Consider the following 19453-nt stretch of genomic DNA (forward strand, 5'->3'; position numbering starts at 1 on the left):
GATCCAGAGTTCGTCCTGTTAATCTTTAATGTGCTCTAGGCCCTCCTGAAGCCGCTCTCTCTCCTGACGGGTCCAGAGTTCCTCCTGTTCCTCTTTAATGTGTGGGGGCTCTAGGCCCTCCTGAAGCGCCTGTCCCTCCTGACTGGTCCAGAGTTCCTCCTGTTCTTCTTTAGTGCAAGGGGGCTCTGGGTCCTCCTGGTCCAGACTGGGGCTTCACTCCTGCAGCTCAGGGGGAACTTCTTTAATGACCAACAGCTGCTGGAAGTCTGGAGGTACATCTGCTCTGTATGATCGCACTACAGGATTTAAAACAGTGCCCAGCAGCTTTCGTTGTTGCCCGTTCTTTTTGGAACTAGAAGATTCTAGCCTGATATCAGACTGAATTGTTAAGTTGTTACAATCAATTTCTTCAGAAGCAGTCACATCAGTGGAGTGGGAAGATCTGAAGGTCTGGACTCAGGCAAAGAAGCTTCCTTCTCGTACTCTGCTACTGTATCTTCTTAAACAGCCCAAATATCTCCTCAACGGCCACAGTTAAGGCTTAGTTGCTAGCTCACCAATGCTGTCAGGTTTTGGACATTTCCATACAGTGACACAGGAACTTCTCATCATGAACATTAGGCCTAGTACTGACAAGCATTGTCCTTCAAAGCTAGCTCCAATATAACGTTAGCATCACAGCTAACTAAACCATTCATCCGAGTCCATATAAGAGAGAGGAGCTTCTTCCGGTTGGTCCGTCCACAATCATGTCCGACTCAGCTCAGCGTTGTCAGCATGAAATGAAGCATGTGTGCGCTATGCGGCGGCATATAAAATGGACAAAGCACTACTGTATCCGTTTACCGCATGGTTTACCGTCCGGGTGAAAGATGGCAGGTTATGTGATAATTGAACCGAATTGAACCAGAGCCTGAAGAACCATCTGGCCAGAGCAATCTAGTAAGAGAGTGGCGTCAGCGTAGGTCCAAAATAATGCGGATGCTACAGGAAGGGGGCTCACGCTATGTTTGAATGCATAAAATAAAGCTGATAATATACCATTTGATTATTTAAATGTCTTACCCTTTTAAAGTACATCACAACCGGTCGATTCTGCTGCAACACGACAGCGCTCCTTAATCCAGAACCTCCCAAAAGTTCCTTTTGCATGGAAAAAACTGGTCCATTGGAGATGTCGCGAGTCGCGACTCTGCATCTGGACTTCTTTGCTTCAACCAATCAGAAGAACGAACCATGTATAAGTATGACGTAATAGGGCAGCGCCGAAGAAGAGGAAAGACTCGTTATCAAGAGAACAACAGGAAACAGCAGCATGTCGTTAGGCTATCCTTGCCGTTTTTGTAAGCTATCTTTGCGCGTAAACGGTATTCTTTCGCCTACCGCAGAAATATTTGATCCAAAGAAGGTAGCAAACGAGAAAAGTGTTTCCGAACGACTATTAGAATTAGGGTTAACTTTGTCTAAAGATAAGTCGAGATCGAGTCGCATTTGTACGTCCTGCTATCGCTTGCTTGTGGGAATAGAAAATGCTTTTGCCATTTTGAGAAGATGGCAAGAAGCAGAGAAAGAACAACCAAAAACCACTCGAGGAGCATCGACTTCAGCTGCAGAGAAACGGGGCTGCGAGCCGACACCTTATCCAGTTCGTTTATACATCCGTGCTTCAAAGCCGCCAGGATCCAGGGTAGGAAACACCCCCCCCCCACCCCCCCACTTGTGAAATATGTTTCGGGGGAATTTGTATAATTTCCAGGGCAATGTTGGGAAATGCCTTCTATTTTGCAGATAGACCAATAACCTTTTCCAAGCATTATTTCTAAAAGTTTATAAACAACAATCCTCGTACTCATTTAGTCCATGGGCCAGAGCCCAACATTCCATTTGTCGGTGCCACTCAAGGTGGCAAAAGTTACTTACAAATTTCAATGTCTATAGATTATATTTTGGTATAATGTGGCAGCTGTCACTGTCACAGTAACCAGCTCAAGTTAACCAACCACGCCCATAAAGGCTCATGGTCGGGGCATTTTTCAATGTTTTATCATATTGTGTTTGGTATAATTTTAAAGGGGACCTACTTAGCTTTCTTTCAGTTGTGAATCTTTCTGACAATATAGAGGTCACTTGAGGTCTTTAAACTGTCAATGACACATCATTTCCGCCTAAACTGTATACTTTCTTTTAGCTCTGTGGCATCTTTCTAGGAACATAAGAGACTCAAAACACAAAAACTGGAATAGTTTGACAGTTATTGATAGTTGATTTGAGTTAAGCTGTGGACCAGTCCACAACTTCACTCAAATCAACTATCAATAACTGTCGCCCCCCCTAACCTCGTCAAGGTAGGCCAGAAACGGGTCCCAAATAGTTAGAAATCTCTTAAAGGGATAGTTCGGTTTGTTTGAAGTTGGGTCCTATCAGCTAGTCACATACACTAACATAATTAGGTACAGTGTTCTGGACGCTGAGCGCAGTGTCTAACGAGATCCGGCACCCAGAGGAGCAGCCTCGCGCAGCCTCACCAGCTTTTTCTCTCTCAGTACTGGGGGTCAACAACTAAAACTATAACTGTAATTTAGCCACCTAAAACAACGCCCACCTAAACAAATCGATATCCGTGTACATGCACGCTCTATTTTGACAATTTTCAGCGCTTTACTTTTCCGCAAAACAGCAGTTTCATTCGGCACTGCTTTTTCTCCCAGCCGTACAACTACCGTGTTCCTCCGCTAAAAGCCAGGTCAGAGCCGCAGCACTGGATTACTCCGCAGTTATTTGGGGGTAGGCTATTTTATTTCTCCCGGTTTGAAGACACAACAAATAGAATACACGGACGAAAATATGAGTGATTTTGATAGCGAGGATGATATGCCATTCACTTTGGTGACAAGAGGATACAATTATGAACCAGAGAGAATACAGAAGAGGAACTTTTGCAGAGAGTGAACAGGCAGAGAGATGCGCCTGCTGTCTAAATGCCTGGGTGCCCTGGCTGCAAACCTTATTCACCATTCCCAGGATAAATTGTGGAAAACGACCCAGACCAGAGAGGCCAGGTGACTTGTTGTCTCTAAAGTAAGTCAGTGTTTTATCTCTCTTCTTCCTGTTTTGTAAACCGCGGCTCTGTGCTCTGTGCTGGCTTTAGCGGAGGAATACGGTGGTTTGTACGACTGGGAGAAAAAGCAGTGCCGAATGAAACTGCTGTTTTGCGTAAAAGTAAAGCGCTGAAAATTGTCAAAATAGAGCGTGCATGTACACAGATATCGATTTGTTTAGGTGGGCGTTGTTTTAGGTGGCTAAATTACGTTTTAGTTGTTGACCCTCAGTACTGAGAGAGAAAAAGCTGGTGAGGCTGCGCGAGGCTGCTCCTCTGGGTGCCGGATCTCGTTAGACACTGCGCTCAGCGTCCAGAACACTGTACCTAATTACGTTAGTGTATGTGACTAGCTGATAGGACCCAACTTCAAACAAACCGAACTATCCCTTTAAGTGAGTTGGCCCTCAGGAACCTGAGTCTCCATCCGTATAACAGAGATCATGCCTGCCAACCACAGCTGAAAAGAGGATGGAGAGGGAGACTTCCATTCCTGCAGAATGTGCAGGGGAACAAGACTGTTCTTTACTCTGCCTTTTTCACATGAACCCTTTCATAGTGTTACATTACATCTTACAAACTGTCATCAATTGATAATCATGCTTATTGTTGTTCTGTCATCTTGTAGTCGACCTCAATGATCCAGAAAAGAGTGGACAAGCCCCAGTCACAGCAGCACACCCTTCAGACACCCACACAAGTTGGGCCACAGGCAACACATCAGCCAACTGTTCAGACTTCTAATGAAGGAGCAGTGAAGAGGACACCTGTCAGTATGGAGCCAGTAGTTTGGTCTGCAGATTCAGTTAAGGTTAGCAAACCGTTTCACAACACATGGAGACATTTTGCAGAAACGTGCTGCTAATGGTAAATCTTAGTTATTGGTTAAAGCTGGGAATATGCTCAATGTTTGGCCCGGCCGCACGTAAATGAGAGACGCGGAATCGTGATGAGAAAACCTGTGGAGCTTTTATACTCAGTGAGCGGGAGTCTTGAAAACCGGCCGCGTCCGCGTAGTTACAAAATTCGGGGTGTGCAAGGTCAGGCGAAAACCGTCCGCACAGGAGCCTTGCAGAGGGGTGTCTGCTGATTTGACGTCACTTTTCCGCACGGACACTCACGGTCCTCGCCGATGTGGGAAGCATAATTCCAGCTTAAGTGGGTGGGTGGTGGCGGTGTCTGTCACGATTGTGATGTCATCACTTGAGCAATTGTGATTTCATCAGTGATGTCATCATTGATGTAATCAGTGATGTCACTTGAGACAATTGTGATGTCTCAAGCAATTGTAATGTCATTAGTGATGTCACTCGAGCAAGTGGATTGCTTAACTGTGATGTCACTCAGGCAGTTGTGATGTACAGTTGCACGATGGCGCCTAGGTGGGTGGGCGGTGTCTGTCTGTCACAATTTTGGGAGCTCGCAGAGTGGGCAATTTCCATAACTGCAGCCATGGTGCATCATCTCCAGAGTCTCCACCCTAGGAATCGAGCACGCTGCTCCTAGTCCTGGACGGGTGGGCAGTGTTAGTCACATTTGTGACGTTGGCCGGTACCACGGTATCCCCCACAGCCCCCCCCCCCCCTCCGAGATTAACCCCCAAGGTGCCAGCTCATTCGACATTAACCTGTGAGGCACCAGCTCATATGACATTAACCCCTGAGGCGCCAGCTCATATGACATTCTCCCCCAAGGCGCCATTCCTTACAATCACAACACAACAACACACACACACACACACACACACAAGGGGCCGGAGTCCCACCAAACTAGATTTGAAGGTTGCATAGCAGCCCGATAGTCTAGTTATTCTAAATTGCTACTAGGCCGTCTCAGTTCAAAATAAAATGCCATGGAAATTGGTATCCGCAGTCAAGGCCAAGTTTAAATGTGATCCTATTTCTTGTCTTTGATGTTCTCTGCTGTAGTCTGCTGTCTGTAGTCTGCAACCTAGTCCTCAGCCTCAGACCCATCTCCAGTCCCAGCATCAACCTCAGCCAACTGCCCTGCTGTCTGACGATGGAGCAGTGAGGAAGACACCTGTCACCATAGCCCCAGCATTGCATTCACAGCCAGTTCAGGTTTGTTAGCCTATATAAAGGTGACATTAGTATGGAAATCACACGTCTAGTTAAGTCCCATCCTGCAGCAGATCATTGTAATTAGTCTACACATGTTGGGAAGAGTCAGTAATAAGCAATAGAAGTAATGTATCTATGGGTAGCACTTGCATTGTGTGTTGACAAGACTCTTCTTTACTCTGCCTTTTTCACATGAACCCTTTCATAGTGTTATATTACATCTTACAAACTGTCATCAATTGATAATCATGCTTATTGTTGTTCTGTCATCTTGTAGTCGACCTCAATGATCCAGAAAAGAGTGGACAAGCCCCAGTCACAGCAGCACACCCTTCAGACACCCACACAAGTTGGGCCACAGGCAATACCTCAGCCAACTGTTCAGACTTCTAATGAAGGAGCAGTGAAGAGGACACCTGTCAGTATGGAGCCAGTAGTTTGGTCTGCAGATTCAGTTAAGGTTAGCAAACTGTTTCACAACACATGGAGACATTTTGCAGAAAGGTGCTAATGGTAAATCCTTATATAATAAAACTGCCTAGGCGGACAGGCGGGTGGTATTAGTCACGTTTGTCACCGAATGATACCACGCCAGCCATACGACATTAACTCATTGAGTGCCATGGACGTCTTTCGACGTCCAATTAAATAGTGACGTAGAGTGCCAAGGACGTCTTTCGACGTCCAATGCGTTTTTTGACGGTGGGACGTCGATCAAAGCCTTCTGCAGCTCCTGTACAAATATTGTAGCTATTGGAGGTCTATAACCTATTTTACAAACCCATTAGGTGGCGACAGTGCTCTCCAGATTAGAGACAGGTCCTGAGAAACAGGAGGAAAAAGCCGTGATCAAAGAGAAACCGATGCATGCTGCAGCCAGAGCCATATAGATTGCTCTGTCTGGAGCTGACGTTGGCTGCGAACATGAGTCAATCCGCGCACACAACTGAGCTCCTGTGTCTCTGTCTGTCTGTCTGCATAGTTTCTCCACCAGATTAGCCACCAGAAAAGCAGCACCCGACGCCAAACCATTCAGCAGTCCGGTTTGGCTCTTCTCTATCGCGCTGGGAGCCGCCCGGCACACACAAACGGAGCACTCCGAAAATAGAGTGGGTGCGTGAGGCTGTGTAGTGTGGGGAGGAGTTTGCAGCTGAGGAGGGGAGGGGGGGAGAGGGGGGTGGGGCACGCAGGGCATCACACAACTACACCACGGTCACTACATCAGAAAATATTATCTTCAGACTCAGTGAATGTGCTTGAAATGCTGCATTTCACAAAAGGCGGAATATCTCAGCTAATAATTTGAAAAGGCTGTATTTGCTCAAAACGACCTATCTTCTCCGGCTCATAACTAAAGAACGGAAAATGGTATCAATAAACTTTTTTTTGCTGATGATACAATAGAGCCAGCTCGTTCTTTGTGCGTGTTCGGTGTTTACATAGTAATATCACACAATATTCTGTGGGCCTCGAGAAATCACTGAAAACGCTCTGAAAACTCTGGCACTGGGAGCGTCCGTTCTCCAAAAGTGGCTGGCACTCAATGAGTTAAGGGGTTAAGGGGTGGGATCAAAAAAGTTTATACTTCTTCCCACTCGCTTTCAAATATGCTAAGAAGTGAAAAAAAAAAAAAAAAAAGTGAGACCTTTGTTTTTTATTCTGTAAATTGTAAATGTTTTTCTTCTTGCATATTTGAAATAAAATGGAATCAAATCAAACCCCCGAGGCGTCAGCTCCTTACAAACACAACACACACACACACACACACACACACACACACACACGGGGCCGGAGTCCCACCAAACTAGATTTGAAGTCTGCGTAGCGGCCTGATAATCTAGTTAATTGCTACGAGGCAATTCAGTTCAAAATATAGTACCATGGAAATTGGTATCAGCAGTCAAGGACAAGTTTAAATGTGATCCTATTTCTTGTCTTTGATCTTCTCTGCTGTAGTCTGCTGTCTGTAGTCTGCAACCTAGTCCTCAGCCTCAGACCCATCTCCAGTCCCAGCATCAACCTCAGCCAACTGCCCTGCTGTCTGACGATGGAGCAGTGAGGAAGACACCTGTCACCATAGCCCCAGCATTGCATTCACAGCCAGTTCAGGTTTGTTAGCATTTGTTGAAGGTGAAATTTTAGTAGATGGAAATCACACGTCTAGTTCAAGATTCATGATTCACTTCTGCCATGCGGGAGAGCCCTAAAGAGTTTATAACCTGGGTGGGAAGGGTCGGCCATGATCTTCCGAGACCGCTTCAGCGTCCTGGCAGTGTGTAGGTCCTGAAGGGATGGCAGGCTACATCCAACCACCTTTTCAGCACAGTGGATGATGCGCGGCAGTCTGGAGATGTTCCTTCCCCCCCCCCCCCCAATATTTTATTTTGCAATTTAAATTTTTCAGAACACCAACACACAAAAACGAACAAACTCGGATACAGGAAAAGAAAAGAAAGAAAAAACAACAACACCATACACTCCAATATTACAACGTGGTGCTACCAGCTGCTTACAGTGCTTATGTGCTTGTAAAAAAAAAAAGTTACGCATGGGATCCCACACAAGGGGGTCCATGGGAGACCAGCCGGGCGAATCACCCGTCGCCCCTAACCTCGTCAAGGGAGGCCAGAAACGGGTCCCAAATAGTTAGAAATCTCTTAAGTGAGTTGGTCCTCAGGAACCTGAGTCTCTCCATCCGTATAACAGAGATCATGCCTGCCAACCACAGCTGAAAAGAGGGTGGAGAGGGGGACTTCCATTCCTGCAGAATGAGTTTCTTGGCAACAATTGTCCCGTGTCGGCTGAAGGGTTATTTTGTAGGCCTTAGAGTAGTCTATATATGTCCTTGAGGGCAGAAGCAGCATACCAGACGGTGCTGGAGGTTAAGTCCCATCCTGCAGTTCAGTGTAATTACGCATGTTGGGAAGAGTCAGTGATGAGCAATAGAAGTGTCTATGGGTAGCACTTGCATTGTGTGTTGACAAGACTGTTCTTTACTCTCTTTACTGTTCTTTCTTTGCCTTTTTTTTAGATGGTAATCTGCATGAGAAATTTTTAAAAAATCGGTTATAATGATCATCCGCTTATAGTGATCAATTTGACCCATCCCAAGGTGATCGCTATAAGAGGATTGCACTGTATTCTTCTTATTCTTTCTCCTCCTCCTCCTGTGTTGACAAGACTGTTTTTTACTCTGCCTTTTTCACATGAACCCTTTCATAGTGTTACATTACATCTTACAAACTGTCATCAATTGATACTCATGCTTATTGTTGTGCTGTCATCTTGTAGTCGACCTCAATGATCCAGAAAAGAGTGGACAAGCCCCAGTCACAGCAGCACGCCCTTCAGACACCCACACAAGTTGGGCCACAGGCAACACCTCAGCCAACTGTTCAGACTTCTAATGAAGGAGCAGTGAAGAGGACACCTGTCAGTATGGAGCCAGTAGTTTGGTCTGCAGATTCAGTTAAGGTTAGCAAACCGTCTCGCAACACATGGAGACATTTTGCAGAAACGTGTGCTATAGATAGAGCTGCAACGATCAATCAAGTCGGTCGACAGAAAATTAATCATCTATTTTGATAATCGTTTTGAGCAATCTTTTAAAGAAAAAAGTCAAAATTATTAAATGTTTATATTTTCTGATTTATGTACTCCTATTCAGTAAACTGAATATCTTGAGTTGTGGACAAAACAAGACATCTTCGCCGTCTTGGGTTTTGGGAAACGGTTCCTTTTTCACCATTTTGTGACATTTTATAGACCAAGCAAATAATCGATTAATTGAGAAAATAATCGACAGATTAATCGATAATGAAAATCGTTAGTTGCAGCCCTACTAATGGTAAATTATTCTAAAATTGCTACTACACCACCTCAGTTCAAAATAAAATGCCATGGAAATTAGTATCAGCAGTTAAGAACAAGTTTAAACATGTTCCTATTTCTTGTCTTTGATCTTCTCTACTGTAGTCTGCTGTCTGTAGTCTGCAACCTAGTCCTCAGCTTCAGACCCATCTCCAGTCCCAGCATGAACCTCAGCCAACTGCCCTGCTGTCTGATGATGGAGCAGTGAGGAAGACACCTGTCACCATAGCCCCAGCATTGCATTCACAGCCAGTTCAGGTTTGTTACAAGACCGTCATTTAGTCTGCCTTTTTCACATGAATGAACATCTTACAAACTGTCATCAATTGATAATTATGCTTGTTGTTGTTCTGTCATCTTGTAGTCTGCCTCAATGATCGAGAAAAGAGTGAAGTGGAAACCTATCAGTATGGTGCCAGTAGTTTGGTCTGCACATTCAGTTAAGGTTAGCAAACAATTTCACAACATATTGTGCATTCCTTTATAACTGGGAACTGGTAATCTTACGGTTCAAAGGTCATGAGCTGGGACGGTGACGTCACTAGAGCTGGTATTTCCCATTCCAAACTCGTAGGAGCCTCAGCAGCCCCGGTGCCGCGTCTATGTGCCAACAGACCACAGTGCCGACAGTCCGCAATGCCGATAGCCCACAAGCAGAACCAGCTGAGCGAGGCGGTGTGCAGCGTGTCGGGGGACCGGCTGGACCTAACCTCTCCCAGCCCCCACGCCTAAACCTAACCTCTCCCACCCCCCATGCCTAAACCTAACCTCCCGCAGACCCTAACCCTAACCCTAAACCTAACCTCTCCCACCCCCCACGCCTAAACCTAATCTCCCCCAGACCCTAACCCTAAACCTAACCTCTCCCACCCTCCATGCCTAAACCTAACCTCTCCCACCCCCCACGCCTAAACCTAACCTCTCCCACCCCCCACGCCTAAACCTAACCTCCCCCAGACCCTAACCTCTCCCACCCCCTACGCCTAAACCTAACGTTGGCATTGCGGGCTGTCGGCACTGCGGGTGGTCGGCATAGCGGGTGGACACTGCAGCCCCGACCTCAAAAATCCAAGATGGCTGCTCGGCGCAACAACAGTAGTTATGATCATAGTAAATGCTATTTAGCACTTCTGTCTTGTTTGTGTCTCATTAAATCAGCTGTACACACAGCACTGCCTAAATTCTATCTGTGTGGACATGTTGCTGGAGTCTTCGTATGCGCAAAATGCCGCGTTATCAACTGTTATTGCTAACAATGGCTAGCCTGGGTAGCGACTGGATCTGACCAAGAGCTGACTCGCAACAGTGAACTTCCCAGCTCCAGTTTTCTGCAAATGGAACGCTAACAAAACGGATGTGATTACGGTAATGTGACGCACTAATACTGTTAGTGGCCGTGTCCACAGGGAATGTCTATTTGAGCTGCCAGCGCCTTTCTGCAATTCACTCTCTATGGTAAGCACTAGGGGTGTCACAGTACATGTATTTGTCCCGTGATGTCACGGTTCGGTGCGTGCAGCTACACGAAGAATACGTCGAATCCAGATGGTGGCAGTAAAGCACCTGAACGCCACAGAAGAAGACACACCAAAACAACAACACAATCCGACCGATAAAAATGGAATCAACTGTACAACGTGGAATACTGCAGAATTTGCCGTAATTGGGCTGAAATTCAGTTTTCGGGAGGTTGCTCCGGCATGTTTACAAGCCGTACGTCGCTTCCATGCTATGTACTTCACAAAACCACAACAATATCGAAGCGTCCAGCTGCTCCCCCTTTACCGTCCTCAGAAAAGCTAAGAAATTCCGCACTAAGCCCTGACTTCAGTGCAGGGCAGTATCCTGATGACTTTTATGACTCAGGCGATAAGCTGTTTTGCCAATTCTGTCAACATTCAACCAAAGCCAACGAGGTAAGCTTGCTAATGTAACGTTACGTAACACTGACAAAGCTGTTGACTTATAAATAAGCAACTTACATCGTGTGAGATAACAAGCAAGATCCGGTGACGAAGAGGTGGATGACTCCTTGTCAAGTTCCAATAATCCATTATGATGACTTTAGTTTTTATCGATGATTAACGGCTCACCGAACGTAATCATTCATATGGTAAACAAAACGATGAACTGAAGTGAAACCCACCTTTCCCCCGCTGTCTGACAACTCTACATGCACTCTGTTTAGAAACTTGTGTACAATAAAGATTTAAAGTGGGGAAAAATGCCTTTGCCCTCTTAAACAGCTGGAATACAGACTTCTGAGAGGGAGGCATGCCTCACACTTTGAAATCTGCTGCTGTAGAGTAAAACTCTTTTGTGTGGATTGCCTAGATCTTATTAAATTGTGGACATTTATTCATTCCCACTTATTAGACACTATTTCTGATGGTAAAATGAGTGTAAAAAGCAAAACACAGAATTCAGAAAATGTTTAAACGGAATTTGGGATTTGTTGCTTTTCCCCCCGCTGTACCGTATTCGTACCGAATCGTGACCCCAAAACCGAGGTACGTACCGAACCGTGACTTTTGTGTACCTGTGACACCCCTAGTAAGGACGCCTTAGCAGCGATCCTCTGAGACCGCGTCTGGCGTTTAACCGCTCTTGAAGTCTAGTGTTTTTTGGACGGAGTGCTTTTCGCACCTCAAGCAGAGAAAAATTAAAGAAATTAGAGTGTGGACATAAATCAAAATCATAAGTCCACAGTACTCAAGTCCCATCCTGCAGTTCAGTTATAATCAGCTGAAGCATCTATGGGTAGCGTCGGTATTCTTTATTTGACAATAAGCACTTTGTGTTGATAAGACTGGTCTTTACTCTTCCTTTTTAACGTCTGTCTTGCATGCTGTCATAGGTTGAGCCTCAGCTTCAGACAGACACACAACCCACTGTCCAGACGTCTGCTGGTGGAGTACTTACGAAAAGACTTGCTACTGCAGCTCCAGCGCTGTATTCACAACCACAGCGGGTTTGTATATCATCACCATCATATCAACTCATATTAGTTAATCATCACATTCTCAATTAATCAAATGTGTCCTTTCAATCGACTTTTAATTTAGCCCACACTTCAGTGTTACCATTCCCATGATAGTCTCATAACAGTGTCTTCAATACTCAGAATCAACTGGATGGCAGCCATACCATGACAGAACAAGGTCCAACCACACCATCACTTTGCCCTGCACTGGTTAAAACGGAGTGGTTGGAGCATGATGCATCAACACTGTCTGCAATCAGAAGAGGACCCAGGAGAAAACAATCAAAGGTTTGTTGTGAAAAGGCAACCCAGCAACCCAACAATTAACTAGCTACTGGGGGTGGGGAATTGATACAGCATATTATCGTGGTATTTTGTGCGGGAATATATCATATCGCACAAATGCAAAGTATTGCAATATTGTGTTATATATATATATATATATAGATTGTCAAGTGCATCCAACATTTAGGACATAACAGGCCCTGTCAGACTGACCAATACTATCATAAAAAACATAGGGCCCTATCTTACTTAATCAAACTTGTCTCAAACATAGACTTGTACTCAAGGATGAACGGATTAGATTTTGGTGGTCAAAGGTCAAACGTCAAGGTCACTGTGACCTCTCAAATGCCATTTTCCAGCTTGTTCACGCGATATCTCACGAATGCCTTGACGGAATTTCATCAAATTTGCCTCAAACATCGACTTGGACTCAAGGATGAACTGATTAGATTTTGGTGGTCAAAGGTCAAAGGCCAAGGTCACTGTGACCTCTCGAACGCCATTTTCAAGCTTGTTAGCGCAACATCTCAGAAATGCCTTGACGGAGTTTCATCAAATTTGCCTCAAACATCGACTTGGATTCAAGGATGAACTGATTAGATTTTTGTGGTCAAAAGTCAAGGTCACTGTGACCTCACGAATGCCATTCCCAAGTTCGTTAAAGCGATATCTCAAGAACGGCTCGATGGAATTTCTGCCAATTTGGCTCAAACGTCGACTTGGGCGCAAGGATGAAAGGATTACATTTTGGTGATCAAAGGTCAAGGTCACTGTGACCTCTCCAATGCCATTTTCAAGCTTGTTAATGCCATATCTCAGGAATGCCTTGACGGAATTTCATCAAATTTGCCTCAAACATTAACTTGGCCTCAAGGATGAACTGATTACATTTTTTTTGGTGGTCAAACTTCAAGGTCACTGTGACCTCACGAACGCCATTCCCAAGTTGGTTAACGCAATATCTCAAGAACGGCTTGATAGAATTTCTTCTGATTTGGCTCAAACATCGACTTGGACGCAAGGATGAACTGATTCCATTTTGGTTATCAAAGGTCAAGGTCACTGTGACCTCTCGAATGCCATTTTCAAGCTTGTTAACGCAATATCTCAGGAATGTCTTGATGGAATTTCTTCAAATTTGCCTCAAACGTCCACTTGGACTCAAGGATGAACTGATTACATTTTGGTGGTCAAAGTTCAAGGTCACTGTGACCTCACACACCCAATTTCCAAGCTCTGTAACACAACATCTCAGGAGCGCCTTGACGGAATTTCTTCCAATTTGCCTCAAATGCAATTTGGACTCAAGAATGAACTAATGGCGGAGGCATAAGTCCGCGTTGCGGTCGTTCTAGTTTATGACAGTGTTGGTCAGTCTGTCTGCTTGACAGTCCCATTTTGCAGCAATATAAAAGGTGAAGACTGGACATTTTGATCTCATTAGATAAATCAGATCGATCAATCAATCAAAGTTTTTTCCTTTGGGGACATAATTTGCAGTTGAAAATCACAATACAATATATCGCAAGTTGTTTTTTTAATCGCAATAATACCGTATCATGGGGACTCTGGTGATTCCCACCCCTATTAGCTGACATGTTATGCTCAGTAATTCAGTCATCTTTTGTTGGTACTACAGTACTGAAAAGGGAAACTGTGGCAGCTGTACAGCCTAATCATTGACACATTTGAATCCATGGTTTTCACAGGTCATCGTGAACCAGGGATGGTGCACGAGAAGTCGGATTGTTACTGGACCACTAGAGGGGGTACTTGATAAAATAGCTCGAGGACGTGTCGATAGAATTCCACATGCACTTATGTCTGTCCCTGGACTGTGTGATGTTATGGTCAAAGAGGTGCTTAATGTTGTCGAAAAGGAGTGCAAGAACCTAACAAGCCTGAAATTCAAATCTATTCTCCGACAGACCAGCATCAAGGACTTAAAGAACTTTAAATGGATGAACGTTGTTGCGGAGTGGAGGATGAACGCACCAACCTATCTGAAGTTTTTACAGTCTGCAAGTTGTGTGTCCATGGACGCCACAAGAACACTGGCTATCCAACACGGCAAGACCAATAAATACAAAGTAGCAATGGCTGGGGCAATGCTCCTAAATGCACGCTGTCCTTCAATGACAGCACACATGTACAGGAATGCTACAGTTATGCAGCAGGGCGGGGTCAAAAGACGTTTTCAAAGATTAAATCGATTGGGGTTCTGCATATCTGGTTCCGCCCTTGCAAAGCTGAAAGAAATGGCACAAACATGGGACAGCAAGTCCCTCCAAGAGTCCACAGCATCAGAGCGTGCCTCTGGAGGAGCGGAGGAAGAGTCCACAGCATCAGAGCGTGCCTCTGGAGGAGCGGAGGGAGAGTCCACTCGACAGCTGCAACACACACCTTCAGATGAATGCCAGGCAAGTCAAATGGTGCCAAAGTCACGCCCTCTTCCGCATTCAGTATACCACACACACACACACACACACTTATTTCACCAGGCAAGTCAGGAATAAAAACAAGGTAAAAGCATAAAATACAACAACAACAATAACAACAGCAAACAGGCATAAGAAAACACAGGCAAGTAAATGAACAAACGGCATGGAGAGAGAAAAGTGTTGAAAAAAGGTTGCAGGAATCGGTGAGAAAGATGGCATCTTTGCAAGCAGAAATGGGAATGAATGTGTCCAGTTTGAGGGTTTTTTACAGAGCATTCCAGCATACGAACAATTAAAGGGACTTCATCCCGCATTCATTTTTTCCATCAAAATTTCTCAAATGCTTATACAAATTGTTTAACTTAGTCAAACCAAGGAATTCAGCTATATTTAGAATCAAGGGGGGGCCATAGAGACAATCCGCATGTCTGGGAACGCCCACAAAATGTTAAACGGCTGGCGCGCGAGTGGGGTAAAACCGCCCATATATCTCATGGGCTGACTCACCAAAAGACGGTGCTGCGGCTCTAAACTACAGGTTTGGGGGTTCTAGAGCAGAACACAAGACGTCTGCTCAGATGTGCGTTTACTGCGGTGGTTAAATCCCTGATCGTGTCTGCCTAGGCTGCGCTATCAGCTAAATTCTAACTTTGCTGAATGGATCGAACAGGTTTTTTTACCCCACCCTGACCACGCCCCCGGCCAGGCTGAGCCAGCTAAACCAGTGTCTATGACGAGACGTGGCCTCAACCTATAGAACATTTCACTCGGACCAAAAATAAAACCGATTAAATGTTGAATGTTTTTAATTTTGAAATATTATATGGTCTCTCCTGATTCTAAATATAGCAGGTTTAAACAATTGCTTGGTTTGACCAAGTAGAACTATTTTTATACATATTTTACAAAAATGTAGATGGAAAAATCAATGACAGATGAAATCCCTTGGTTCATATGCTGAACACGGAAGAGGGCGGGACTTTGATGCTCTATTACCAAATAAATGAGTTGTGTTGCACCACATGAAAACATTGTCAACTATTGTGTAAATAACCTATACTAAATATGTGTTCACCACAGGATAACACTGAAAACAGCACGTCACCAGAGCATGCAGCATCTATTGAGATTGAATTGGATGGCATACCACCATGCAAGCTGCTGTCTTCTGATGATGAAGAAGAGGAGGTATGTCATTACATTCAGTCTTTCAATGTGACCCTATCATTATGTATTCTGATGTCCAGCTATTCTGATACATCAATGCGATGATCATCAATGACATCGTACATACGTGAGCAGATGGATATACACATAAATGTTGGGGGGGAGGGGAGGGGGAAGAGATTTTTTTTAATGTATGATTATCAATAGTAATTTTTCCCATATCACCCAGCCCTACTTACCGGTTACTTTCACCAGAAATCATAGCTTTTTTTTATAAAAAACCTGAATTGCACACAATTGGGGGCATGGTGGCGCAGTCACTGTCGCCTCAAAGCAAGAAGGTCCTGGGTTCAATTCCCACCTGGGATGCTGTGGCGCAGAGGGTGTGTCCCCCCCATGTCTTCAGTGCCTGGTGCCCAGGTGGGCTATCTTGTGAAAAGGGCCTTTCTGTGTGGAGTGTGCATGTTCTCTCCATGCTCCCCTTGGGGTTTCCTCCAATATGAACCCCCCACTAAAAACATGCAAGAAGATCACCACCTGACCTGTGATGACAAGGAAAATGGTCCCCGGGTGCTGTACGCTGAAAGCTGCCCACTGCTCCTGGCTGCTCCTCGGAGGAAGGACATGCCTTGTCTGGGTTAAACAAACAGAGACTGGGTTTCACCGGCCACCATTAGTGTGGGTATGTGTGAGACTGGCTGCATGCATGTGTTGTGGGTGTCATCTGACAAAATAGAGACAGGATGGGTTTTGTCCATAGATATCGCTATTTTATGATATATCCTGCTGTGCTTATGAAGTGTGAATTCTGATATCTACTGACGGTTACTTGCACAGAGCTGTCTGACATTATGGTTTGTGTTGATGCCTCTCTTGATTTGCTCGCTGTTACAAATGGATTTTTCACAAGGTTAATTTTTGGTTATTGGTGGCAGCCAAAGTTTTCATATCGGTGCATCCCTAAATCCAAGAATATATATATATTGTATACATGCATATACTATCAGGTAACCTAATAGACCTACCTCATGTACGTATATAATTCAACCTGTTACATTAATTAATAATTCTATAATTCCAGCATCTTTGCACTATTGTCTTCTTCTTTACAAATGTCAGTGTTGTTTATATACATACGATATACTTTTTTTTAGGTACTGTATATTTATATCTGTACATACTGTAGTAGTTACATGGTTATGTTTACCTCTGTATGGCTTTATTGTACCTGTTTTTGGCTGTATGCCTATTTCTGTTAAACTAATTTACATTGAGAGCAGCAAAAAAACTCAAATTCCTTTTATGTGAACGCATACTTGGCCAATAAATCTGATTCTGATACATATTATGCGTAGCAACAGTGATGGTTACTTAATAATGAATCTTTTGTTTTGTCTTGCAGCTTTTTATTCACTACCCGTCTCATCCAACAATCCAAAACAAAACGATATGTAAAGAAAACACATCAGGGATTGTGGAAAACATTGCAAAGGAGAATTGGAGAAGGGCTGCCAATCTCATAGTCAGACATAAAGAACTTTTTGGACAACTCAAGGAAAATATCCTTCAAGTCATAGAGGATGAAAGCAAAACACTCTGTAACCCAAACAGGGGTTTTATGCTGTGGCGGTCGTCAGCGGATGATTTAAAGGCATTTTCATTTGCAAACTTGCAGTCAGATCTGGAGCGTTTGTCTCCGTTCATATTTTCTATCTTTTCTCAAATCACCAATGAGTCTCTCCATGCCACTTGTGCTGCTGCTGCTATAGCTTTGAGAGGGAGGGAACCCCGCTTGTCAGCCTTCGCATATTATGTGGATAGTGTCCTATATCATGGTGTGAAGAAGAAGGGGGCAGTTTTTAAAAGTCTAAGCAAACTAGGCATAACAACATCGTACAGATGTGCTGAAAGAAAACGAAAGGAATTGGCAAACGCCTACGGCCACGATTTTCGGCTAGACACTGAAATCGATTTTCGGCTAGCCACTGAAATCTTCCTCAACTCCCAAGAGGAAGATGGAGACACAGACACTGATGATGCTGCAGAGGGCGCCACTGGAACAAGCACACTAAGTGACACCGTGAGGGACCAGGACAAACCTATGCATAGCATGGAGCAGTCTGTCAACTCAGGTGAGAAGGGCCATCCATTAAGGTTGTTAATATCCATGGCAAGTGTCTGTGAACTTATTCATGTATTTTTGTGCGTGTTTTGGTGTTCATGGTTTATATTTTTACTGCAGTTGTATTTGTGTCAATGCTCAATTTTCAGTGGCGTCTTTGGGTAGTGTAGAGGTGAAAGCACTCGCCTGCGTGGAGACCGGGTTCCATTCCTGGCAGCGGTGCTTGGTCAGACCTTCCTACAGACACAATTGGCTGTGTCTGCGGGTGGGAAACTGGTGGGATATGTGTCCTGGTCGCTGCACTAGCACCTCCTCTGATCGGTTGGGGCGCCTGTTCGGTGGGATGGTAACTGGGGGGAATAGCGTGATCCTCCCACGCACTACGTTCTTACCAATGAAAGTCCTCGCTGTCAGGTGAAAGGCTGGCGACTACACATCTATCGGAGGAAGCATGTGCTAGTCTACAACTCTCCCCAGATTGGCAGAGGGGGTGGGGCAACAAACTATCCAAAGCATTTCAGAGGTCAATTTGAAAGAAGAGAGACCCCTTTTCCTTTATTTGTGGTCAGAATTTTGGCTCACCACCTCATATCATTACAACACTTTCATCACGCTTGTGGTGCTCCACTGCATTCACTATTTCTTATAGCCGATCGTTCCAGAAAGACTTTGCGCGTAGGTAAAAACATCTCTTCTCTGCAGCTTTTGGGGGTTTCCAGCGCCACTGGAGAGCAATCTGTGCTTCTTGTGTTGATCATGTTGCCACAAATAGGCCATTGTGTACATAGTTTGTACACAGACGGTGAGGCTGAATATTGGCATAAAATGTCCACCTTGAAAAGGCAGTGTAGAAGTGGCTCATGACGAGTGTCTGATCTTATTGATGGGTTTCATGTGTTTTGGTGTTCGTGGTTTATCTTTTTACTTCAGTTGTTTGTGTCGGTGATCAATGCTAATTTTCAGTGTCCATTTCTACATTTCTGTTTGTTTTATACAGAGGAAACTACCCAAAGCACTTCAGAGGACAATTTGAAAGTGAAGACAAAGAAAAAGAGAAGAGAAATTGAAGGAGTGGAGGAACGTACCAGTTTGAAAAGGGGGAAAATGAGTCATTTTCATTGTAAAAAATAGTAGAAAATGCCTCTTGCTGCTGACGTGAATAGAATCAATGTACTATGGAGCAGTGATGTATCAAAGAAGTTCTGTTTATACCTGTAACTCCCCATGTGACATTATTCTCACAAAGTAAAATGTCAAACTTGATTAAATCTTCTAGCATCATTATTTGAAACAAAATCCATTTTAACAGGTGAAAAGAAACACCACCAGACCGTTTTGAGCAACACCCAGTTTTAATCAATTGCATTTGTTCAAGTAACATACATAGCAAAACTATTTTAATTC

General features: G+C 44.4%; 1 protein-coding gene across 2 annotated transcripts; it reads left to right on the plus strand.

Annotated features, from left to right (window-relative positions):
* Window positions 1-1341: 1341 nt before the first annotated feature.
* On the plus strand, window positions 1342-19272 carry LOC310774057 (uncharacterized protein). 2 transcript variants are annotated; one of them, XM_083634117.1, is made up of 14 exons: window positions 1342-1687; window positions 3726-3908; window positions 5026-5178; window positions 5456-5638; window positions 7135-7287; window positions 8470-8652; window positions 9154-9306; window positions 9413-9493; window positions 11906-12019; window positions 12173-12319; window positions 14029-14739; window positions 15841-15948; window positions 17330-18059; window positions 19047-19272. In XM_083634117.1, exons 2-14 carry the CDS (start codon window positions 3735-3737, stop codon window positions 19178-19180), a joined length of 3024 nt encoding a protein of 1007 aa, XP_083490243.1. In that variant the 5' UTR covers window positions 1342-1687; window positions 3726-3734; the 3' UTR covers window positions 19181-19272. The 2 variants fall into 2 exon arrangements, with proteins under 2 accessions (XP_083490243.1, XP_083490244.1); XM_083634118.1 differs by lacking the exons at window positions 9154-9306; window positions 9413-9493; window positions 11906-12019; ... (3 more) ...; window positions 17330-18059; window positions 19047-19272 and adding an exon at window positions 8846-8964.
* Window positions 19273-19453: the final 181 nt, after the last annotated feature.

The sequence above is a fragment of the Poromitra crassiceps genome (genome assembly GCF_964638095.1).
Source record: "Poromitra crassiceps genome assembly, chromosome: 3".
Lineage (NCBI taxonomy): Eukaryota > Metazoa > Chordata > Actinopteri > Beryciformes > Melamphaidae > Poromitra > Poromitra crassiceps.

Coding starts and splice junctions, on each gene's coding strand:
- LOC310774057 (XM_083634117.1), top strand. CDS start 3,735: ATGATCCAGAAAAGAGTGGACAAGCCCCAGTCACAGCAGCACACCCTT. Junction 12,320..14,028: donor CCAGGAGAAAACAATCAAAG/GTTTGTTGTGAA, acceptor TGGTTTTCACAG/GTCATCGTGAACCAGGGATG. Junction 14,740..15,840: donor CACCTTCAGATGAATGCCAG/GCAAGTCAAATG, acceptor TGTTCACCACAG/GATAACACTGAAAACAGCAC.